The following is a 25,389-nucleotide window of genomic DNA, read 5'->3' as shown; positions in this document are numbered from 1 at the left end:
GGTTGTGCAGATCCAGACTGGCCCAAAGCAGTAAGCTCAAACATAGAAAGGAGAGGTGGTGCTTAAAGGACTTAATCAGATTTGTTAGACTTTGGAGACTCGTAATAACTGTTCAGGTAGTAATAACTACCTGCTTAACTACCAAAACACACTGTGTGTCCTTCTTGCCTCACAGTCATGTGTACAGTATGACCTACAAACACTTCACCTGTGAGAATTCAGTTGAAGAGCGTTAGCCCTTTTGCACATAGACAGCTCTTCCCGTGGTGAGAGGTTGCATCCTGCACCTGTAGGTTATTTCAGTTAACAGAACAAGAATAAGCTGGCTGCTTTTTTTTTATTCCACACAAAAAAACCCAATTTACAGATGCATAGGTAGAATGATACTGGTATCAAAAGAAGTTTTAAAACTCGGTCAGCTTTCTAGTATTGTCTTGAAGGAATCAACCTCTTTCCTTTCCTGCCTCTTCTGGAAGCAGTTTAAAATGAGAATCGTGGAGGTAGAGAGATGTTTGTCCCCAAATACTTTGATTTTTCTTTTTAGCTTTCTCTTTTCCAGGACTACTGAACATATTTTATTCCAAGGCCTTGCTGTTGCCATTTTTGAGAGTTTAGCTGGTGAATTCCAGGAGAATATTTCATTCCTTATTCCTGTATATCTCAAGACTTCCCATGGGAGGTCAAATTAATTCATTAAAGAAGATTATCTCTTTGCTGATCTGAAGTATGCTTATTGCAACAGCAGGCCGATGCAGTCCAAAATGGATCTGGTGCTGGACCTCAGCTTGTTTCAGACTGTTTATTGGATGCCAGGAAAATGCTGACTCTGGGTACAGGCTCTGGGAAGCGTGGCAGTTCTCTGGGGAAATTCAGGTTAATTTTTACTAGGCTTCTAACAGATGCTGATCAAATATGTTGGACCAAAACTGGAGTGTCTAAAGTTAGACTAAGTACAGATTTAGGAGTCTTTCTAAATCAAGAAATCCTGACGTACGTTAGTGCCTATCTTCAGCTCCCAGTTAACTTAGTGGGATTTGCATTTGATGAACAGCCTAAAAGGTCAGACATCTTTTAAATAGAAACACAGTCTTGGTTTCAAAGGCCAGGAAACTGTTGTTTAGGATTTTTTAAGAGTCTTGCAATGTGTGGATGTTATTTGAAATTGACTGAGGAAGGGAGAGAGCATGGCAAAAGCAGTTGGTTTGCTTGAGTTTAGACTGGGTTTTTCAAGAGATGTGGTACGGGGCAGGGAGAAGGAGAGACCATGTTTTGCCTCCTTGGTTTTGTCCCAGATTAAGAAAAAAAATATTTAACTTGTTGCTCTTTTGTTTCCTTAGATGTTATTTCTGGACTGTACAGCCTGGTTATGGCCAAAAAAAACCCCAAATTTCAAGTATAATAGAAATGATATGTAATACAAAATTACACACATTTTTGAGAAAATCCCAGGTCATCATCTTGCCGACAGAATTCTGTTGGTGCATCTGTGTAACAACATGCAAATTTTGTTGACTTCTAAGGTCAGTTTTTCTTTTATCAGTAGCTTGCCACGTTCGAGAAGTATCTTTAACTCCCCTGTGAGCACCAGGGATGTTGCTCACTTATGTATGCTGTATACATATGCACGTATGTATGTTGTATACAAACATGCCAGATTCTAATGCTTTAGATGCACTTGGCAACTTACCAGGCCTTTATACACTTTACTTATTTGAAGCATCAGGAGTATTCTCACACGTTTGAAACTATTATATGATCTGCATGTATACTGATACGTGATATACTTAAAATTAATTTTTTTTTGTTCTATTTTAGATAGTCATAGAATTATGTGTTTGTTGGCAAGATGATTCTATGATAAGATATGCCAATTTGACTCTTAACAGTCAGCTTTTCAAACTTTGTGAAGTACTGTAAATTAACACTAAATTGGGAGCCCTGTAAGCAATACAGCGAACAAATAGATTTGTTGAGGCTAATATGACATTAAAGACAGTCTGATCTTGGCAACTAATAAGCAGCCTTGAGGAGCTGAAGAACAGAAGCCTGATGGGAAGAAGCAGCTCAGTGACGGTGATGAATGCAACATCTTGCCCCTGGGACAAGGTGGCTGCCCATTGGTACAAGCGGGGTTGCTGGCTGGGTAGCGACTCTGCAGGGAAAGGACCAGGGAATGAGCAACAAGCTGAGTTGTCCATGACCCACCCTCACTGTAACAGCAGCAAACTGAAGACTGGGCTGCATTAGCCAGCGTGAAAAGGGACCCATCTACTCACTACTTGTGCAGCTGCACTGGGGTGATGGTTAACATGGGACACAGAAGGCCAAGAAGGAATCCGTGGGCTCTTGAAACCTAAAGAGAAGGCCAGACTCTTCAGACATGCACAGCAAAAGGGGAAGAGGCAACGTCACAGGCAGCATCAACAGAATTTCATAAGAGAAAATTCTTCATCATCAGAGTAGGTTTTGAGCCCTGGAACTGATTGCATGGAGGCTGTGAAGTCTCCATCCTTCAAGACTTTGAAAACTTGCTCTCACAAGATCCTGAGCAATCTTATTGAACTTAAAAATTAGCTCTGGATTACTCATGTGTTTGGACTAGATGACTTCCAGGGATATCTTCCAATATTTTTTTTTTATCCTCTTCCTGTGTTTTTTATATCAAGCTGAAAGCAAAGTTTAAGTTTTCTTGTAGAATATTACTCACTTCTTAATGGGAATATGTAAGATGCATGGATTTCATTCTAGATTTCGTAAACTTTTCGTTCTGAAATGCCTTTTAAGTCCTTAATTTAATTAATTGCTTGAATGTTCAGCTTAATCTTCTTCATGCTGTAGGTGCTGTGCAAGCTTCATTTTAAATTTTTCTGTTTGCTTTTGTAAAAAAGAAATCGGCATTAGAGTTGATCCAGAAGGCCTTGACTGAGTTGAAAGTTTGCATAGCTGTTGATGCCTGTCTGCCACTATGGCCATGCTGATGCAGGTTTCTGTTGTAGATAGGCAAACTTGGTGGCATAATCATTCTTTTAGCTAGAAACTCTTGCCATAGGTGGTCAGCTTTGCTGTTGTAATAGTCTTTCAGTTTAACTCCATCAGATAAGTCTATGTTTTGACTCGGTGCTGTTGGCTGTGTAAGGTCTCTGGGGGTGCTAGTCATCAGCTGAAATTGATGTCTTACTGAAGTACTTTCTCTTTGTGAAAATGGGATTTCGTTGGCACTATTCTGTTTCTGCTGTATGTACTGTTCCTCCTTCTGTATACATTTATTTTTTTTAAAAGAGAAAAACGTTCTTGAACTCTACAGATGCATTTCCATTATGTTTTATTATAGGATCTTCTGCTGTGACATCGAGTAACAGTGTAATTAGTACTTGAAAGCTTTTGTCTCCATAAAAACTGGAGACATACTTTTCATGCAGAATTTAAGGGTATAGAGCCCAAAGCCTGCAGCAGCAGCTCCCAGCTTACTGCTTATTGTTTATTTTCTTAAGATACATCATTTGTCTCTCAGTTTGCTGTAGTGACAGATGAAGCTGCCAGTGTAAACATTGTAGGATTGAGTATTTTGAAAGATGTGTGTCCTTTTGCGAAGTAACTAAGCCTGCAAGTATCCGGAAGCAATGTAGTGTTGCATACGCTCAAGTAATATTTTGCAATGTTCATGAGAAAAGGAAGTAAGTATTTAGAAAAGTATTGGTGAAATGGTAACAGTTTATGATTCTTAATTTTTTTGTTTACTGAAAACAGTGCTTGACACATGGAGCTTTTACTGGAATTTACATGAAAAGTTGATTCTGGCAGTAGGGGAATGACGCTTGTGTTACTGTACAGCCAAAAAATTATGTTATTTATAGTTGGCTAACCTTTCCATTTACTTTTGACAGTAGAATTGGGCTAGACTGAAAATGTTTATGTTTTAAGTTCTTGAGTTTGGGGTCTATTCATAGAATGCCAGACGTCTTCAGTTTTTAAAAGAAATGGTAAATAGTTCGCAGTTTCCAGGTACTTATATCCATTTATTAAAAATAAAACCAATAAAACTTAGAATTTGAAATGGTCACCGCCGTTCTTTAAAATGCTTGTTCTTTCTTGATCCTCTTTGTTAACACTGTGGGGATGCTGACACAGATTTTGAACTTAGATCCATCCTGGGGGATGCTAAACCCTCATAAAAAGAGAGGAACTAACCACTGTTTGTTTAACAAAACCAGCCTGGGTTAAGTGAACGTGCACATATAACCTGCAGAAAGAAATTCATGGTAGAACATAGTATCTCAGGTACCACTACTGAGTGCTGGTTGTTTTTCCTCTTAACTTCAATATTTTTTTCTATGTGTAGACCCTGCAAACTTTGGTCAATTTAGTTCTCCTGTAACTTTAATTAGCAACAGTTTATGCACAGATGTCTTGAGGAAAGCAAATATAGAATAGAAGTATCTCTCTGAATGTAAACATCCTTTGTGGGATTCAAAATGTATGCATCTTGGCATAGATCTTGTACTCACTTGAGAGCTAAGTAGAAAATTCTGTTCTCTACCGCTTAGATGTTAGGTTTGTAAGATCTTTGTTTCTTGTTTGTAAAAGTCTAACATGTCCTTGGTTAACAGACCTGCTTATGTAGCCTGAAACACACGCTCAACCGATTCAAAATTTTGAAGATAACTGTAGAGATTTATATGCTCAAGAAATAATTCTGATACTTGAATACAGATTAACATTTTCTTGTTACAAAAACAAAGTTTATGGAAACAAACTTTAAACAAAAATACATACCAATTATGTGTTTATGTTATAGAGCTTGGCAATAATGTTTAACTTGGCTTCATTTAATAAAAACATAAAGGAAAAATTTAGTGTTACTGATTGGAGGCTTCTTGTTTACAGAAGTCGGTCAGTGTGTAATCAGGTTTTGCGTAAACTTGGTGGAAAATCATATTTATCTCATGCAGATGTTAAATTCTTACAAAGGATCTCCTTTTCATGTTTGTGGATGACTTTGTAACAAGGCAAACTTAGTTGTGTTCTAACTGAAATCAAGTTTGTTGTACTATCTGGTGTGAAAGCATAGCGTCAGAGGTGAAGGATGGTGAACAGTGAGCTGGGCGAGTTGTCAGATACAGACAGTAAAAAGCAGATTTCAGCTTTCTCTTAATTATTGCATTAGATGTATTTAGCTGTCATTCCAACAGAGTGGTAAATTTAGCTGTTACACAGTAGTTAGGCAGTGCAGCTGATGACATTTGTTAAAGGTTGCTGTTTTTCTTTAAAGTAGTTTTGAATTAGGCTATTAAATGCAGGCACTCTGAAACTCTGACTTACGATTTCTTTTATCCACTTACCCATTTAATCTATGAAAAAATAGTTGTTGGTTCAGGTTTCATGTAATGAATTGAAAGCCATTTCTTCTTTGTGTCCTGCTGAAAAATTAGACCAGACCATTTTGTTCGTATTCCTGAGAAATTCAAATTAGTTTAGAATTCATTTTGTTTTGTGTTCATTCTGAATTAGATTTCTGTTTTCTGATTTAGATTTCTGTTTTTGTTTGAGGCTACTACATCATTAAAACAGCTGTTCTTCCTTCACAGGCCTATGAAGAGTACACCAGCAAACTTGATGCGCTACAGCAGAGAGAACAGCAGTTATTAGAATCCATGGGAAATGGAACGGATTTCTCTGTCTCCAGTTCAGCTTCAACAGACACAGTTGCATCATCTTCCTCCTCTAGCCTCTCCATAGCACCTTCATCCCTTTCAGTTTATCAAAACCCTGCTGATATGTCACGGAATAACCCTAAGTCTCCGCAGAAGCCTATTGTTAGAGTCTTCCTGCCCAACAAGCAAAGGACTGTGGTGAGTCAGTTTCTATGCACATACTTGTAACCTCAATATTTCCTGTATCTCTCACCCTTTGTATGCAAAAGTTAATTCAGGAGCTGAAAAAGTACCTGTGCAGAGGTTGAAGAGGTGGTACACTTACTATTTGTGCTCTGCCACACTCAGTTATTTTCGTACTTGAAATTGTTCTACAGGATTAATATGGAGGTGTCCATTATAGCAGTGATACTGAATGCAGAACTTTCAGGATTTTTATAACGATTAAGATACTTCAAGAAATGTTTTTCTCAAATCAGCTTTCTTGGATATATAGTTATCTCTCATCTTACAGCGGTTAGGAGAGGAAAGGAAGCTCTGTTTCCTCTATTATACAAAATTATTTATTAATTTAGCATGACAAGATTGGGGAAGGTCAGTGTTTTCCATGTTGTCAAAGTTACTGTCAGCAGTGAATGCTTTAGAGCAAGTACCAGCCTCTTGCAGCTGAGGTGAGCTGCACAGAATCACTTGGGTTTGGTCTTTTTTCATTTCCTCCTCAGTTGCTGTGATGAGTGTTTTGTGTTGGGACCATGATACTATCAGGCCCCATGTGGAGAACTGGCATGGGGAGTGACACAGTTGCTGTTAGGAGGGGCAGGAATTATTGCCTGCAAACTGCTCAAAAACTAGTGTTTATCAGCTTTGACAGCACTAGAGTGATTCCTGGAGTCACTGAAGAAGAGTTGACTTTTGATGGTTAATTAATTGCCTGTTATAGGTGGGATCTTTTGTCAGTTAAGAGCAGCCAATTGAAGAGCCTTGATATATGCTTTAGAATAATGCACTGCAAACGGTGATAAATTAATTTAGTGAGAAGCTGTAGTCTAGGCTCTGTTTTGCAAGGTGATGCGTAATCCTCACTTTAAAGGGGAGCTGTGGTTGCAGAAAACGTGGGGAATGAATTAATGGATAGCACAGCCAGTGTCCACGTGAAACCAATGCTCTTCATAGCAGTTGGTCACGTATTGGCTGTCACTGGACTGTGGCTGCCTGTGGAAATTGAGTTGCTGGCAAAAAGACGGAAACATAAACTGAGTAGTGTTGGGCATTGGGAACACGTCCTCTCCCTTTCCCTGTTGCTTTTCTTCCACCTCTCCCTCCCCTGGCCACACTGAACAAAATATATCATAAGGCTTGCAGTGGGAACAACAGATTAAAGGGCAGTTGTTCTCCCTGACCGGCTCTTTTAAAATGTTGCTTAATTGTTAAAGATATTGCTAAAAATTGAAATTAGTATTTGGGTTTCAGCTTAGATAATGGGATGTTACACTGTGACCACCGTGCAGGTGTGCGGTGTTGAGCAAGATGATTTTGTTGTCTGCCTGTGAGGTATAGAATCATAGAGTGGTTTGAATTGGAAGGGATCATAAAGGTCATCCTGTCCAACCTCGCTGCAGTAAGTAGGGACATCTTCAACTCAGTCAGGTTGTTCAGTATGGCAAGTCACATAGTGCTACCCACATTATCAAATTTGGAGAGAGGGTACTGGATTTTGGATACTCTTGATTTCTTCTTGCATTCTGTCCCACCATGTCTGACTACTTTAGCTGCAGCCATTGTGATGGGACTGTCCCACAAGTTGTTTTTTTTTTTTCCTTTCCTGTAATGGGTCACAGTATATTGCATACTGCATTGTTCTGTGCATTCCCTTTTCTGACTCTCCTATGTGCTATCTCCTCCTCTTCTCTAAGCCACAGAGTATGTTTCTGGCCCTACTCTTTTCTCCTCATCTGTGGTATTCCTCTTCTGCTCCATTCCCTCTCCTATTTTTCATCTGCTGCTCAATCCTTTTATCAGAGGTGTGGTAAGACTTTTCTCAAGCCTAAGCTATATTTTGCTTTTGAAGAAATCATTTTATATAAAGAATAGTGGATAATTATGAAATATATTACATCAAATTTGTAGGCAAGAATGATTTATTTATTTTCTAGGTTCAATCATGTGTATTTAACTAAGTTTAAGTTATTTTTGAATATGCAAATCTGATTACAAGTTAGGAAAAGAGGCAGCTGGATTTCATTGTGAACCAGGTGATAGAATTTTGGCCCAGTAAAGAACTGTCGTGCCTCATCTGAGATGCTTTCTTGTGCATGTTGCTGGTCTGTTCCGATTGAAGTAAACCAGGCTGTCTTCAAATGCATTTTTAAGTAACAGTAGCAGATCAGCTTGATATGTTCAGAACCAGGTGTGAGGCTGTGCTTTCCCAGGCTAGCGTTCCTTCTCACTCTTATCCCTAGGCTTGGGATATTTTGGTGAATGTTGTGATTCTGTGATGTTCAGTCATGCTTATTAGAAGCTTGCAGGTTTAACTAGAGAGATGAAGTTCAGGAGTGCCAGCTTGTCTTTTGCTGTGTTTTGACTAGGAGTTAAATTTCTGTCTTGAGAATGTGCTGGGTTTTGGTGAGGGAATTCCAGCACTGAATCTAGATGTTCTTTGCTGACTGTGTGAGGCAAATGTGGTGTAACTTGGGCGTAGTCAGGGAGAAGCTGTTGCTTCTGTCCCCAAGTCTCTACTGGAGTTTAAACACAATTTGCCTTACCAGTCTGGACCTGCAGCTTGTTTCCAGCTTGCTAAACATGGGACACTGAGTAGAACTTCAGGAAAATCTTTAGACTTGTGCTTTGGTAATAAAAAAGTGATACTGACAAAAGAGCAGGAGACAGGCAAGTGGTGGAGGGAAGGTGCGCTCCAGTTTAGTCTCAAATCTCCTATAAGTGTGTCTGTAGATGCATTTGAATAAGGGAACAGACGGATGTCTGCAGATGCAAGGAGGCATGAGCTGCACAGGTGGGATCACTGTCTGGAAGCTCAGATTGACTGGATTCGGCTTCATTTGCTGTGTAGCAAGGTGGAGGTCAGCTCTAGTCCTGCTAGGAGAGACCTGGTTTTGGTTGAAATTGTCATTCTAAATAAACAATTGGAAATGTATACTCAGGTCTGGTCAGCAGATACTGCAAACTAATGGTTCAGCTTTGGCTCAGGGAGACAACTGAATTCTTTTTACTTCAGTTTTACATGCTGCTTGGATCTAGTTGTGTTACTAAGTTGAACTTCTTTTCTATAGACCTAGTAAAAAAAGTCTCTATTTTAGTGCGGGGAGATGGTGCCTATAAGAACTCCAAGTGTTGGGGTTGTTGGTCTTGGATCTGAAGTTCATTTCTCTGAAACTTGAAACAGTGCACCTGTTATTGAGAAAGGAATTTCTTGTATGGTGACTCTTAATTTAGTTTCTCTGTTTTGCAATATTTATTGATCGTATGTGTAGTCTGTTGAAGACTAAGGAAATTCCAGAAGCAAAGCCAATTCAGAAGGAGTTGCAGCTTACAGTGCAATTTTAACTGCAAGTTGTCAGAGGGCTACTAGATATAGGCTGTGAGCCTAAAAAGAACTCAGCAGTTTTCAGTGAATGCTGCGATTAGTTGCTGTAATAGACTTCCTTAGTTCTCTCAATGGAAAGAGAAGTGTTGCACATGCCTTAAGTCTTCCTTGATAACCTCTGCTTTAAAATCAGACGCGTAGTGTCTCACTTGTGGCCATTAGATAAGCCACTTAACTTATGTAGCCGTGACGGTAGGTTAGGGTATTCAAGTATACAGGATAGCTTCTGATGTCATGGGTTGAAGCAGAAAGGAGATTTCTTGTGAAAATACATGGTACCTGCCATTAGGGGCCTCTCCCCCGCCCAAATCCCCATTCTGTGTGGTTGTTAAAGTAAGGATAAAATGTGTCCTACAACCTGGGAGAGGAGAGATGCTCTTAAAGTTGCAGTGCTGCAACAAGCTTATCTCAACCCTAATCTTAAGTGTATCTACTTCAGAAACAAGTATTTTTTTCTTATCACAATAATATTTTACCTCCAAACACAGACCCCCTTCAGGAGCGGAGAAACCTTTTGAGGTTCTTGGGAGTCTTTGTTTTTGTCTGGGAATGCAATGATGGTTCTTAAACAGACTTAGTTTAAAGTGACTGGAATTAAGTTGGTAGTGGAGAACCAGCCTTCTTAGTTATCTTTGATCATATATAGACCCCACCTGCAGTACTGTGACCAGTCTAGGAATCCCCAACATAAGAAGGATATGGAACTGTTGGATCGGGTCCAGAAGAGGCCACAAAGATGATCAGAGGGCTGGAGCACCTCTGCTGTGAGGACAGGCTGAGAGAGCTGAGGTTCTTCAGCCTGGAGAAGAGGAGGCTCCGGGGAGATGTTATAGCGACCTCCCAGTACGTGAAGGGGGCTTACAAGAAAGCAGAGGAGGAACTTTTTACAAGGGCGTAGAGTGATAGGATGAGGGGGAATGGCTTTAAATTGGAAGGGGGAAGATTTAGATTAGACATTAGGAAGAAATTCTTCACAATGAGGATGTTGAGACACTGTAACAGGTTGCCGGGTGAAGTTGTGGATGCCCCCTCCCTGGAAGTGTTCAAGGCCGGGTTGGATGGGGCCTTGAGCAGCCTGATCTGGTGGGAAACGTCCTTGCCCATGGCAGAGGTGTCGAACTGGGTGATCTTTAAGGTCACAACCCAAACTATTCTATGATTCTGTGATAGTCTGCATTGGTCTCAAGTACTACAACAGCCTTGTGCTATTTGTTTAAAGTGTTAAAAATGCAAGAAAGGGGGTAAGGAGTATGCTTGTGCTTTTTGGCTACCAACTGCCTTGGTACCTGAGATTTGAGTACCTTTTTTGTTTATTAGTAGTGTTGTTTGTGTGTAGGAGCCAGCAAATACATCTGTTTGAATTGGCCCCAACTAGAAATATAATGTGAGGAAACTGATGGAATACGAAGAAATAAGACCACATTAATCAGCATAAGTGATTTTGATGCGTAGATAGTGTAGGTGATGTCAAGTTTCTTTCTAAGTGTCATGATAAAGCAAAACATTGGACAAAGCTTCTCTTGATGTAGGAAAAGGTATGAAAGTGATAGAGCCTACTGCTGATGATCAAATAGCACTTGAATTCAGCATCTTTCTTCTGCCACTGACACAGCAGGGTTAGTGAATAACTTTTTTAAACCAAAACCAGGTAGCTGACTTGGTTAGTTGGAGGGGGATAAATGAATAAGTGATGTCAGAAGTAGATGATTCCTCTCTGTAGTCAGCCTGGGAAGGGATGAAGAGAAGTTTCCTTCCCTGAAGAACCTCCTAGAAAAAAAAAACATTGTTTGCTCTTCTCTGGGCAAGGGGTGGGGGTATGTTCATCCCCTGTAATGCAGAGGAATAAATGTCTGAAATACGTAGGCTTCTTCTTTTTTCAGTGACTTGGTTCTACTGGCAAGTTGAATGTCCTTTGGAGAAGCATTCTGCGTAGATGTGACATGGATAAGTCTGTGCCAGTGCAGTTGTTTTGCTCTAGGCCAGAGAAGGATGTTGAAGTAATTGAAGCGCAAAATGGTAAAAGTCTACCTGAGATTGTCAGTTGTTTTGAAGAACAAACTGATGAGGCTTATCCAAACTTAGGGAAGGAGAATTTAGGGAGAAGTTAGTTTAAAGCTTGTTTCGGTTAGGAATCTAAATGGCTGTGGGGTGGATAGGAGCAAAACTGCTGATGAAGGCAGGGCTTTTGGATGGGAGAGTGAGGTAAGAAATCTGACCTTGAGCTGCCTGCTAGCAGTCTGCAAGATTGTTAGATGCTGAGGCTTGGTTTTGGTGGAAGGGAGATAGTCTTGAATGGAAAGTAGCTGATAGTTTATCGGCATAAAATTATAGGTTGCATTTATCAGTGAGATTTCTGAGAGAACACATGGTGCAAGAAAAGATCAGAGCCTTGTTGAAATCTTTAGATTGAAATCTTTAGATGTGTTGTAGATTAGGACTTTTCCCCCAATTGTATGATTATATGATTGAAGGTACAAGCAGACAGAGAAAAGAAACAGAATGACACTCATATAAATCAACAGAAAGAGACAGCTGATTGTTGGGAAGGAGTAGTAATTCAAGGACAGTGAGGATTAAGAGCTGATCCGGAGGGTACGGGAAGAAGTCATTGAAGATCTCAATAAGATAACGTCAGTTTAATGTAAGACACAGAAGACAGTGAAAAAGTTTAATATGTTAGCGTAAACAACTTTGTGTAAGTGCAAAGAATACAGGAGTGTGATATTTGCACATAGGACAAGATTAAAGCATTTTGGAGGGAATTCTTCTATTTGTGTGATTTTTCTCTTTGAGGGTTTTGAGGAGGTTGTTTTTTGAGCACCTGGGTAAGATATCTTTTGCATGTCTTTGGAACTGCCAATTTTAAAGTGGTAGGCTTGGGGTAAGGAAAAAATTGCCATTCTCAATTGCAAAGACTGTTCCAATTTTTGCCTTCCTGTGTAAGAGTTGACAGAACAGTTGCAATTATTTAGACAATTCACCTATTAGATTGCTTGGTTGCAGTAGACCTTAAGAGAGAAGTAAGACTTTTTAAACAGATTTCCTATGGCACATCAGTTGTGGCTGGTGCCTTGCAGGGAAGTGTTCCGAGACCTTGAATGGAATAAACAATTTGTGAATGCATCTGGAGTATCTCTCTGTTGCAGTGAAAGAGTACACAAATAGGGCAGGTGTGTATGGTATTTTCCCCAAGTCATCTTCCAAATTTGAGCTCTTTGTCACAATGGAATTTCGTGAGTTCTAAGTGTTTTCTGTTTGGAAGCCCTCTGTCCAGGCTCTGTTAAACCTACGATATGAATACAAGAAATTTGTATGTTGTGGTAAGAAATTCCACTGGCATGGCTATATGTGGTGTGAGTAATCATATTCTGTGTTCGTCTTTAAATGTGCCGCATGCTAGCTTTCTAACTTTATACTGAGGGAAATACAGGCTTCTGTAAAAAGCCTTTTTGTACAAGGCCAAGGTACAAAAATAAATAATTAGAACCAGTCATAACTGCGCAGAGGAACAATATTGGGATATTTCTGGTGTTGTAGGGAAGTCTAGTAGGAATAAGTCTAGTAGGCATTCGTTCTTAGTAGGAAGAGAAAGTGGTAAGGGGGCTTGTAACTCAAGTACTTAATGAACAGGTAATATAAGTTATGAGCTTATATTAGCAGCCCTAAATGATTTTGATTACCTAAGAAATGTCTTCCAGGCAAGTACTTATAGTGTGGGAAGAAAAAGTCTGAAAGCAAATGAGCAGTACTGAATAATCATAGATTCATAGAACGATTTGAGTCAGAAGGGACCTTAAAGATCATCCAATTCCAGTACCCCTGCCATGGACAAGGACATCTTCCACTGGATAAAGTTTCTCATGGCCTCATCCTACCTGTCCTTGAACACCTCCAGGGATGCAGCATCCACAGCTTCCCTGGGCAACCTGTTCCAGTGCCTCACCACTCTCACGGTGAAACATTTCTTGCTAATATCTCATCTAAATGATGGAAAGTTGGGGGGGGAAGATGTGTAAGCATTGGAAATGATGGGCACGTGAAAGGCAGGAGGTGGTGATGGTTCTTGCCCTTAATCTGTGTGGCCTGTTGCTATCTGCCACATGCTAGTGGTGCCCAGAAGAAATATTTGCTTTGTATCTTCTGAACACCTTGGTAGAGTATTTGCAAGGATGGCAAGGAGTCTCCGCTGCTCTGCTCAGAGTTTACAGGGAGTCCTCTTGCAGCTCCAGAGCTTGCTGTGTTTCTGTGAGCATCAACAGGGAGTGGGTTTGGTCATTTTTGAATTTCATTTCTATTCATAGTGGTCTGAGCAGCGACAGTGAAGCTGAGGGGACTGGAGTGTAGCAGATGCCATTCCTGCTTTGAGAAAGCCTAGTGGTCTCCAAGTACTTCAGCTGTCTGCAGATTCTGAGTAGGATCAAATCACTCACCATGAGGTCTAAAAACTTCCTATGGCAGCTCTGAACGGAAAGTAATACTTGGGTAAAAAAAAAGATAGTTTTCCTTTCTTCTATACTCAGCTATAGAAGATTATGGGTTTTGGTTGTTTTTCTTTTGTTTTGCTTTGTTTAAGTAATTAGAGGTTATTTGTGTAAAAACTCAGTATAAATTTTGGCCAGTAAAGCTCTTTTCCACTTTGTGTTGTTACGCTCGATATACGTGTCATAGTTATGTATGTATTAGGAAGTTCTCAAAAGGCAAATGTGAGACTGAGTTTTTAAAGGGAGAGTTTGTATCTTTAAGACTTGCAGAGATGGAAGCAGAATTGTGAACATGCATGGGGACAACTCTTACTTCAGGTTTCTCGCTTTTGTCAGACCTTGGTTAATTAGTACATCTGCCTCTTAATTAGACAGGCAATCATGTGTTCTTCTCTGCAGTCATGAAGACTGGAAGAATCGGATATTTTTACCCTACCTGAATTCTTATTCATCATGCCTGCACAACTGGGATCCTTCAAATGGTCTGGTTTTCAATCTGGTACTCGATGCATTTCTTTTGAGTTAAGATTTGCATCCTTCCTTCTGCAGTTTATCCCATGAGTTTGTGCCTCAAGCTTAGTAAGCAGTAAGCACTGGATTTCTACAGACATTCAAGCTGCCCTACCAGTTTCACCTGTCAAGTATACAGAAAGTTCAGAGAAAGGATGTTCAGGCGGCTGAATAAACTAGTTTCTTGCTTTTAATTGCACACCCCTTTTACATGGTCAGTTTTTTCTAATCAAAAACAATTAAAAATTCCCATGTCATATCAAACATGCAGCAGAAATGGGAGTTTATTCATAGCCTATGCTAGTGGATGTTTGCTGAAAGTATCTGAATGCTTTGGAATTTTGTGCATCATATGAACAAACTTGTAGAGTGACATAAATAGCAGTTTGCTTTCAAGTAAACTTCACTTGCTACATGTTTTTTTTAAATACTTGGATCCTGTGGGAGCTATTGGCCAACCTTTCGAATTGCTGAAAGGCAAAATCAAATTAGAGACTAAGTTATTGGTTTTCATTGGGAAGAAATTTAACTATGGAAGACCTCTTTTAGGCTGTCAGTAAGCAAACAAAATTTTATTACATCATTGAAGTTGTGATGAAATAATGAAATGAAATGAAATAGACTTTACAGCTGCTATGAGTAAGTCTTTCATGTCTAGGAAAGCCTGAAGAATGTCTCTGAGCGGTGTTTAGTGAAGGAAGGCAAGCAACAGTGCTAGAGCAGGCTGTGCCAGGGTCTGGCTTGGGTGGAGTTAATTTTGTTCACAGCAGCTGGTATAGTGCTGTGATTTAGACTGGTGACCGAAACAGCGCTGCCAGCACAGCAGTGTGTTAACTATTGCAGAGCAGTCCTTGCACAGGGTCAAAGCCTCCCTTGTGTCCCACTGCCCCCACAGCGAGTAGGCTGAGAGGGCACAGCAGGGACAGCTGACTATAACTGACCAAAGGGCTATACCATGCCACAAGTGGTGGATGTCTCATCCCTGAGGTGTCCAAGGCCAGATAAGATGAGGCTATGAGCAACCTAATCTAGTGGAAGGTGTCCCTCTCATGGCAGGGGCATTGGAACTAGATGATCTTTAAGGTCCTTTCTGATCCAAACCATTCTATAATTCTATATAACATCATCCTCTGTAGTGAAACAGTGGGGAGGGAGGGAAGTTTTTCTTAAGTTGCTATTGCTCAGGGACTGCTGGGCATCAGTCTGCTAGTGGTGAGTGATTGCTTCGGCATTGCTACGAAAATTTTCTCCCATCTTTTTTCTTCCTGTCACTTATTCAATTGTCTTTTTCTCAACCAAGGAGTTTTCTTGCTTTGGTCCTTCCAATTCTCTTCCCTCATCCCACTCAGGGAAGTGAGCAAGCAGCTGGGTGGTGCTTAGCTGCTTGTGGGAGTTAAACCACCACACAGGCTAAACTCAGTGTTGGATAAATTCAAAGTTGCATGTGTTGAAGAGAGAGTGATTTAATCTACTTCAGCTTTATTGACACGCAGTCTTGGATTGCAAAGCCAAACAAAATTGAAAATTTGCCATTATAAAATCAATGCTGGGTCGTCTGGAATACCTCATGCAACATCAATCACTGCTTTTTAAGAATATTCCTCAAATAAGGAGAGCTTAGCGATTTCTTAAGAGGTGGAAAGCGTGTCTGTAGAAAGTAATGAATGAGAGAGGTAAATATTGTTGGGAATATTTGGCTTACCTCATGACATGCTACTCAATGAAACAGACTTCTGCAGTTTCTTGCCCCCGTGCCTTAAAAGCATTTGGAGTGTGATCACCGGAGACAGGACGCTACGGAAGTGGATTCTGTGTCTGACCCATTGGAAAGATTTATTTAAACTATTTTGTAATTTAAATTTCTAGTGCATTTGAGTTTTGGTTTGGAGAGCAGCCAGCTGAGTTTTTCATTACTTGAATAGAAACCTCAAGGTCCTGGGTTTTGATACCCATATAGTGGCTATGGATATTTTTCTAGGTAAGCATTTCTTTCACATCTGAAGTCTAAAGCCATATTTTCCGAACATTTTTTTTTTATTAGGAGGTCAGAGTCTTCACAGCTTCTGATATTCACCCTATCTAAAATTTTAACATGGTGATCCCACTGTCTACTATAACATTACAAATGACCGGTGCTCTTCTGAACAGTTTGGGAGCTGTCCCTCAAAAGCTTTAAAGCAGAATGTAGCAAGGTGGATATTGGTCTCTTCTCCCAAGTAACAATTGATGGGGTGAAAGGAAATGGTCTCAAGTTATACCAGAGAGGTTTAGATTTGATATTAGAAAAAATGTCTTTACTGAAAGAGTGGTGAAGCATTGGAACAGGCTGTCCAGGGCAATGGTGGAGTCACTACCCCGGAGTTGTTGAAAAAACATGCAGATGTGGCACCTTGGGACATGATTTATTAGGCATGGTGGTGTTGGGCTGATGGTTGGACTGGATGTTCTTAGACGTCTTTTCCAACTTTAATGATTCTGTGTTTCCAAAATGGGCATGTGAAGTCTGCTGTTGACTAGGCATGGCAGTTTTGATCCTGTTTTGGTGATGGTATACTCTAGAGCAAATATTTCTGTATTGACGTGAATCAGTCCATTGTGTTCTACAAATCGGTAGATTTGTAGAATTAATTACATGGGTGGTGCAAGAGGGTGCTGGTAGCCAATGTCTTTGCACGTTAAGTGGGATGCATTTGATGAAATGGTAGCAGCTTTGTAAAATGGGTAAGTTCTCTTCAACTTCCCTTGGTGGTAAGATTTAGTGCAATGGAATTGTCTCCCATTTCTCTTATTAATGTGCGCCATTAAGAATGTATATTCTTAAATGCTTTTTTTTCTCAGGGAAGTTGGTCAGGGCTTCATGCCCTGAAATCCACAACAGCTGTGTCTGAAGGCTGTGTTCTTCAGCAGTGTTCTTCATATTATAGATGATGTGATGTTCAATTTCGTCTTATATCCTCTTTGCCACAGAGGGGGATAATTTTATCTGCTGGTGCTGTAAAATGGCTGACTGATTGAGGTAAACATTTTTCCTTCATGCCTAAGATAAGAGCGTCGATCTCATGTTTGGATTTTTACCAGAAAATCTAACATAGAATCATAGAATGGTTTGGATTGGAAGGGAACATGGGCAGGGACTCCTCCCACCAGACCAGGCTGCTCAAAGCTTCATCCAACCTGGTCTTGAACACCTTCAGGGATGAGGCATCCACAGCTTCCCTGGGCAGCCTGTTCCAATGCCTCACCGCCCTCACAGTAAGAAGTATTTTCCTAATATCTAGTCTAAATCTCCCCTCTTTCAGCTTAAAACCATTACCCTTTGTCCTGTCGGTGCACTCCCTGATAAAGAGCCCCTTCCCAGCTTTCCTGTAGGTCCTTTTTAAGTACTGAGCTCCCTTTAAGTACTGTTGGAAGGCAACTAGTTATTTGACAAAACAATAGTTTAGCTTATTTCTCTCCCAGTGCTTTCAATTCTGTGAGCGTGTTCCTGGCGTTTTTTAGCCATATAGATATGGGAGGGGGAGGGATGGAAGTCGTGGTCTTTCAAGGTATATGTGTTGAGGTAAATAAATTAGCGCTCAGAAGTGATATTTGAAAATATGTATTACATGGAGTATTCTCGCTGTTTTACCCAGTACCCTGTTGAACTGTTCAGGTTTTTCTGGAGCTCTAAAAGGTGTTACACAGATCTTGCATGCATGCATGCATACATACTGCTTGGCTAAAGTGAGCTGAACTGCAGTGCCAGGCAGAGGAAGAAACAGAACCAGCTAACTAGTTTTGATAAGTGTAGTACTTAGATATCCAGAGCTGTCCAGCCTCTCCACTTTAAGAGAATGCCTTTACACTGATTTTAAGTGCTTGTCAGTCCCTTCAGTCTCTTTATTGCTGTAAAATACTGGAAACTTCAGTGGTGTAAGGAAGCATTTTTAACGTACTGAGACTATGCCAGTTTCTGCTCTAATGCTAGAAAAGTGATGTAAGAGTTATTTAGGGATGTAGCCCTGAATTTCTTACTGAATCGGGAATGACCTGGTTTACAGAAATAAATGATTTATTATGCATTGCTTAAATGCTTGTGGCTGCAGTACTAAATATATATTATCAGTAATGTTGTTATGAATACTTGCTGTCCATAGAAATAGTTTATGTGGGTAGAAGAAATGAGGAAATGAAGTGCTATAGTTCTGTTTAATCTGTTTAGGTGGTAAGACTCTGCTTTGAGAATTTTTGGAATCTGGAATAATTTTCACGTGTTTCCTTGGGGCTTCACACTTGCAAAGCTGAGCACGAGTTTTGGTGCCTTCCTGAATCACTACTTGCTCAATCCAAGACGTGCAACTAAATTGCTCTCTCTGGTAGATTAGTAAGCTATGACTGAATGCATCTTGCAGTCTGTATTTGCAGCTTCTGTGCTGCAGCTTCCGTGTTACTTCATAGCTCTCTGTAGCCCATCTCTTTCATGCTCTTTGCTTCTGAAAGTTATTGGCTGAATCAACTTTCCAATTGTTAGAAAAAGGTTTAATCTAAACCTTTTATGATCTACAAATCTTAGGTGTATAAGTGACTTAAGAAGAAAACTCCTAGCAATTAAAATTTGGAAACAAATGCCCTAATTCAGTAGGATGAACTTCCGTGTGGTAGCTGTTGTGAAACATATTTAGATTCTTTTTGTTACAAAACAGAGGCATCAGAAGATAATGGATGTGGATAAAATGGGTTTGAAATAATATTAAACGTTCTTTGTTTCAATAAAATGCTAACTTTGGTTTGCTGGATTACACTCATCAGAGTGCATCTTTTGGAGCAGATCAGAAATTTTCCCATAGGGAGCCAATTTTGTCAAAAAATGCTGATGTTACTCTATTAAAATGCTCTGTGGGAATCCTATCAAAACTTTAGATGGAATTGATAAACCCACTTTGGGTGCTTGGCTGCCTGCTAGGCTGGAGCTGCTGAATCCTGGCAGGTCGGGGGGCTGCACCTCACTGGCGCCTCTGCTCCCTGTGCTCCCAGGCTGTTGGGCCATACACCCTGCCTCTGGCTGGGGCTTAGTAGGTAGCTGTTCCAAAACCCCTGCCTCAGGGAGGAGTCTGTTAGCTGGGAGAAAATAATTTGGTTTGGTTTTTTTCTTAAGATGGAGTTGTTCTCCAAATTAATTCCTTAGACCAGGATTAGAATCATAGAATCATTAAGGTTGGAAAAGATCTCTTAAGATCATCGAGTCCAACCGTCAGCCCAACACCACTGTGCCTACTAAACCACACACCGAAGTGCCGTGTCTACGCATTTTCGGAACACCTCCAGGAACGGTGACTCCACTGCTTCCCTGGGCAGCCTGTTCCAATGCTTCACCACTCTTTCAGTAACGACATTTTCCTAATATCCAATCTAAACTTCCCCTGGCACAACTTGAGGCCGTTTCCTCTTGTGCTATCACTGGTTGCTTGGGAGAAGAGACCAACACCCACCTCACTACAACCTCCTTTCAGATAGCTGTCCCCTCAGCCTCCTCTTCTCAAGACTAAACCTCAGGTCCTTGTCCGCTCCTCAGAACACTTGCTTTTGTCTTTAACTTTGCCGGATTTGAATGTGAGAAGAGGTTGGGGAACAAAGAGGTTTAGAGGGGAGTGCTTTGCAGGGTGAGATTTTAGCTCTGCAGCAAGTGCTGGTAGGGACTGAAGGAGGAGGCTGAATGGCTACATGCACAGATGGTGATAGACCGTACTGTACCAGTCTGGAAAATGATTAATCAATACTCTAGGGATTTATTCTAGTATTTAGTTCTTTTAATTTAGCCTTCTGTTTCTCTGCCCAGGAGTTCCATAAGAGAATGTTCCAAATGTGATGCTGATTCAGGATCCTGGTGATTTTAAGAGAAGTCAAAACGGTTCCCTAACTGTTTTTTAGCTGGATCTTGTTGCAAATGGCAGTGAAGAGAACAAATGTTCTAGCCGTGTTTCTAATTGCAAGTTGTATAAATATCACTCAGATTTTAATGAAGGGAACTTGGGGAAGTAATGCTGAGGGGTTTTTGAATGGTGAGTGAGTGAGATGCTTAATGCATGTTTTTCATAGTCCTTTTGCACTTATGTAGCTGTAGGCATCCTTCATTCTGATACTTGCCAAGGTTTGAGAGCTTGCCATTCTGACCGTAATGATTTCTTAAAAGGAAGCCTGTAGCTTCATAAATCTTAATTTTAGCAGAATTAAAAAGAAAACAAATTAAAAGTCACTTGCAGTGGCTTTATTTACACCAATGTAATTCATTAATAGAGGTGGAACTTTTCAGTTACTGGTGCATACCTTTGCTTTGGGAGGTGCTGGAGAATGTTGTCACCCTTTATGGAAGATCAGTCCTAGGGGAAGAAAGTGTCGTAGAGTGGGGAAGCCTTCCTTCTTCTCTAACGTTAGCCAGCTTTCCACTGCCTGGCATTTCCTTGTTGTCCTGTTCCGTTCTCTCATCCAGGTCTAGATTCTGCTATCCTGGTTTCTTTTAATAATTACTGCCTTGTAGATTTCTGCCTGAGCTAAAACCTCTCCCCCTTCAAAGCTCAGTTCTGATGCTTCCCTTAGGCACGCCTTTCTCCTGGTGCTCCTTGTCCAGGAGAGATGTCTTTTCTCCTAATCGCAGCATGAAAGCTTCCTGCTCAAGATGTGCTTCCATTGCCTCCCCAGTTATTTCAGCCAGTTCTTTGCTACATGATAGTTCATTGTATGTTTGTTTCTTGCCCTCTGCTTCATTTAGCTCATCAGTCTGTCTTCCCTTTGTCCTGCTTGGTTGTTTCCCACCAGCCTGCTGATGGAAATCCCCTATTCCAGTATACACAGGGTTTCCCCATGTCAGTTCTTAAGTTTGTCCTTCTTCTCTCCTCCCATTTCTTCATGCCCACCCACATTCCTGTCTCTCTTCATTTCCTTTTCCCCCGCCCTGCTGTCTGTCATCTTCTCAGTATTGGAATTATATAATGATCATAATGTAGATCTAAATTCATATGAAAGAATACAAGTCACTCTCTCAGTCCTGTGAGGAAGCAAAGGACGCTGGAGGCATCCTTGGCCATGGCAGGTCCTGGATCTCCCTGTCCAGCAACAGCTCTGGTCCAAGTTCCCCCTTGGTACTGGTAACGGCTGATCTATAGACAGTGCTCTGGGTGCTGTCATGCTTCTCTATTCAGTGGCAAGGCCATCACCAACCACTTGATGGCCCTGGTACCTGGGACCTTCAAGACTAGCAAGGGAGGGAGGGAGCAGCCTGGCGCCCAGGAACTTTGATGCCAGTGGGGAAGAGAAGAAGAAAGCTATTTGGTTTGTCTACTTGGTTCACAGAACCTTCGGGGACTGATAATGAGGGGACAGGGAAGAAATTCATGACATGGAGAATGGCTGCTTGACTCATAAAATGGCGTTAGTTATGCGAACCACATTGCCAGGGGTGGCGAGAAGGGGGCACCAGTCACAGAATCACCCTGGGAGCAATTGGTTTCAGAGTGAGCAACTGGTTTGATAGAGACTTAAGCAGTGTGTGGAGTTTTACAATGGAAAGGTTTTGACAATATTGAAGGTGCTCCCAGGATCCTTCTTAATACCGGTGACAGGTATATTAGTGACCATTAAGGATGGTCTGGAGGAGAAACCTACAATGATTGAAAGCCACAGTGTTAACTTCTTCCCATCTTAGAAGTTACTTGGTTTAATAAAAGGATGCAATAAGAAGTAACGGAATGCACAAAACAAAGTCACTTATTGTGAAGCAGTATGCTGTAGGATGTTTTTTCCAATTAATTAGTAGAAATTCTCTTTTTAAAATGTTTATGTTGACCAGATGAAATGCACAGATATCCTCTAAGAAGCACTTTCGTATTAATGGGAGAAGATTGTGAAGCAAAATATTCCTTTAATTTGTCTCTTCTGAGAGAACATATATTTGAGTCCTAGAAATGCAATATGTGGCATAACCTGAAGTGGTGTTCATAAAGCTACTTGAAATAGACTGCTCACTTTTCACTGTCACCCTTAAGTAGGACATAGGGCCCCTAAATACCCATGGAAATTTAAGTGCAAGGAGCAATAGCTAGACTTTGATCCAAAGCCAGTTGAAGCTGATTAAGAGACTGCTTTTGGCTACAGAGGGCTCCGGCTTAGGCCACTAGCAGGCTAGAATAAAGTCTCAGGTGTTCAGATGACTTTTTTTGGTTAGTTAAGTCTAGGAGGTTTTCTTTTTATTAATGTTTAAGATGCTGCCCATGATTATAGGAGGTGTCCCAATGTGTACACCAACAAAAGTGTTACATATTTTCACTGCCTAGTCTAGAAATAGTGAGTAATGCCCAACACCTTAACTACTCTTAATCACCAGATTATGCATTGTTCTGTTGTTATGGCTTGACACTGTATGTAGTTAAATCACAGGTATGCCTAGAGATATGATGTATTTATTCCTATAATTATATATATTTATGCCTACAGTTAGAATAGAGGCAAGGAAAATATCTTTACTTTGCATAGTTTGCAGTTCTTTGCTTAGCTAGTTCTAGTATGTTTCTCCGTTCTTCCCATCCTGTTAGGTATTTAAACTTTTCAAATAAAAAAACAGAAGAGAGGAATGTGTTTTTCAGCTATGAAGTGTCTGGAGAGTTGTAAATACAGGTTAAAGTGAGAGGTGATGATCTGCCTGGCTCAGATGATTGTTTTATTTTACTTGTTTGCATGCTTATGTATTTTAGGAGTAAAAAATAAAATGTTTACATTTTATCATAATGTTTTTTTGAATGCAGCCCAAGTTACTACTTTCATTTTAGTTGGCATGTTGCCCCACTTAATTCTACAGCTTGGCCTCAACTTTTTATAAATGTACATGATTACTGGCTGTTTGTGTGCTGTATCTCTGTTTTCTTCAAGTTGAGAAGAATTGGAAAATCACTTCTAGAGTGGGGTCAAGATTTTGTTCCAAACATTGATAGAAATGTAGAGCTTGTTCTGTCTTCTGGCTAGGCTGGATTGCTTGCATAGAGTCTTATACTATTCACCAATAAAATTTTCCACAGTACAAAAAACATCTTGAAGAACTCTTACCTAGCATTCTGTAAAGCATCATGAAAAGTGGGGTTTAGCACTTGATGGTCAAAATGTTTGCATCGGTTGGATGGATAAATTGAAACTTGTTTTAATGAATTTATTTTATGTTTGACCTCTAGGTTCCAGCAAGATGTGGGGTGACGGTCCGAGACAGCCTAAAGAAAGCTCTGATGATGAGAGGTCTTATCCCAGAATGCTGTGCTGTTTACAGAATACAAGATGGGTATGGTTTGTGTGCGATGGGTTTTCCTCTTAGAATCTCTTCTTGGAGTTACTCAGTATGGCAGACTATCCAGCCTTGTGAAAGTTGTTTTCAAAGTTCAGAATGATATGAAGTTCTGCACTAAAACAATTTGTGCCTTGAAGACCTATCTAAAAAGAATGGTGAACTCCTAGAAAAAGATTCAGTCACATCAAGAACAGGGATAATATAGAGTAATATAAGCTTATAGACGGCTGACAAAACACTCATTAGTCAAACTCATTCTACCGAAACAAGTATTAAATAGGTTTCATTAACTTTTTGGTGTTTATTTGACTTGGTTATAATGTATTCTTAACTGAATATAGAGTTCCTCTGGTGGGGGCAGAAATTGAGTTTCCAGACCTAAAAAGTTGGTGGATTATCTTATTGCACAAAACTAGTGATCTCATTGGATCTGTTACAGAACGGGTAGAAACACTTGATATGATCAGAAGGGTCTCTGTCATGTTGGAACCAATGAGCTGATTGAAGAAATGCATTTCTTTCATGCAGTTTCCCCAGGGAGGATGCACCTTCCTTGCTGCGTGCTGAGCTTAATGTCTTGCTTTAAAGTTTCCTGCAGGTAGAGGCTGGGTAGCAAACCCCCACGGTGCAACTTTACCTGATCTCACATCTTCAGCAGGAGACCTGCAAGGGTTTGTGTGCTGATGCTAATAAACGGTTTGTTTACGCTTCAGAGAGAAGAAGCCAATTGGCTGGGACACGGACATTTCCTGGCTTACGGGAGAGGAGTTGCATGTGGAAGTCTTGGAGAATGTGCCACTCACGACACACAATTTTGTATGTATTTTTTTTCTATGAAATGTTGAGTGGGGTTAAATCAGAGGTTTTTAATTACAATAGCTTAAGTGAATTGGATAGAATTGTCATTGAAACAAGTGGTGTTAGAGTACTTGATCTCCCTTAAAACTTTCAAAATTGGATGGAATACACCCTCTAAAATATATAAAAGTAGGGGGTTTAAATCAGCACTGCATTGCAGAGCTGTAATAATAATCTACTATTTTTGTATTGCTGTATCTATAAAATGTATTCTGGGCCTCCCTGCTGGCTCTGCAGCAGCAATTAACTAATGAACTAACTATTCCCAGAGTGGTGCTGACATCATCAATGATGCTAGTGCACAAATATGTTTTGACCTGATAAGGCATCAAGTAAATGGAAGCTGCTAAACAGAATCCATCTAAATGGTTTCAGCTACATAGAAAATCCTGGAAATAATGTTTGTCATATAGAGAAGAAGGACCTTTTATTTAAATGTAGAAAACCCCAGAATGCTATTTGTAAGCCATTTAAACTATTAATCACACTAATTTCACTATATCTGAAAAGACTAGTAGGCTTACATTTTTTCATATCCTTCTGGAATTTTGATTATTACATGTAGGAATGCAACTAGAATGTGATTTTATGCCAAGTGTTGCTGAATTTGAAAATGAAACTAAATCATTCCCCCCCCCCCCCCATGATATGATATGGGGATAATGTATCTGTTTGTATATATACGCATATGTATGTAACAGGAATATATAGAAGCATGTAATATATGTAATAATTAATACATATGTTACCCGCCTTTGCGATTTTAATTGTTTCTGAGTTTTGGTAGTTCAAAATTACATCTATGTATGTAATCTTACATAGAAGCCATATATGTAAGCCATATGTGTATCTCCAGTTCTGTGAATGTTGGGTAGAAATGACATTTGACTTCTGGAAAAATTAGGAGATGAGATAATCTTTCAGCAGCTTTTGTTTTTATAGGTTGTATCCAATTACATTCTGAATGTTTGTCTCTAGCATGGT

The 25,389-nt window shown here is 40.2% G+C and overlaps 1 protein-coding gene across 2 annotated transcripts in view; it reads left to right on the top strand.

The window, feature by feature from the left end:
• Positions 1-25,389, top strand: part of BRAF (B-Raf proto-oncogene, serine/threonine kinase) — an 87,125-nt gene that overhangs the window by 24,700 nt on the left and 37,036 nt on the right. For both annotated transcript variants that reach the window (XM_054064979.1, XM_054064986.1), the window contains exons 3-5: positions 5,586-5,849; positions 23,438-23,541; positions 24,261-24,363. In XM_054064979.1, the coding sequence (XP_053920954.1) occupies positions 5,586-5,849; positions 23,438-23,541; positions 24,261-24,363 (471 nt within the window). The remainder of the gene's footprint in view (positions 1-5,585; positions 5,850-23,437; positions 23,542-24,260; positions 24,364-25,389) is intronic.

Source organism: Cuculus canorus, chromosome 1, assembly GCF_017976375.1.
Source record: "Cuculus canorus isolate bCucCan1 chromosome 1, bCucCan1.pri, whole genome shotgun sequence".
In the NCBI taxonomy this organism is placed as follows: domain Eukaryota; kingdom Metazoa; phylum Chordata; class Aves; order Cuculiformes; family Cuculidae; genus Cuculus; species Cuculus canorus.
The sequence above is the reverse complement of the archived record's forward strand: the minus strand, read 5'-3'. Positions and strand labels throughout refer to the sequence as shown.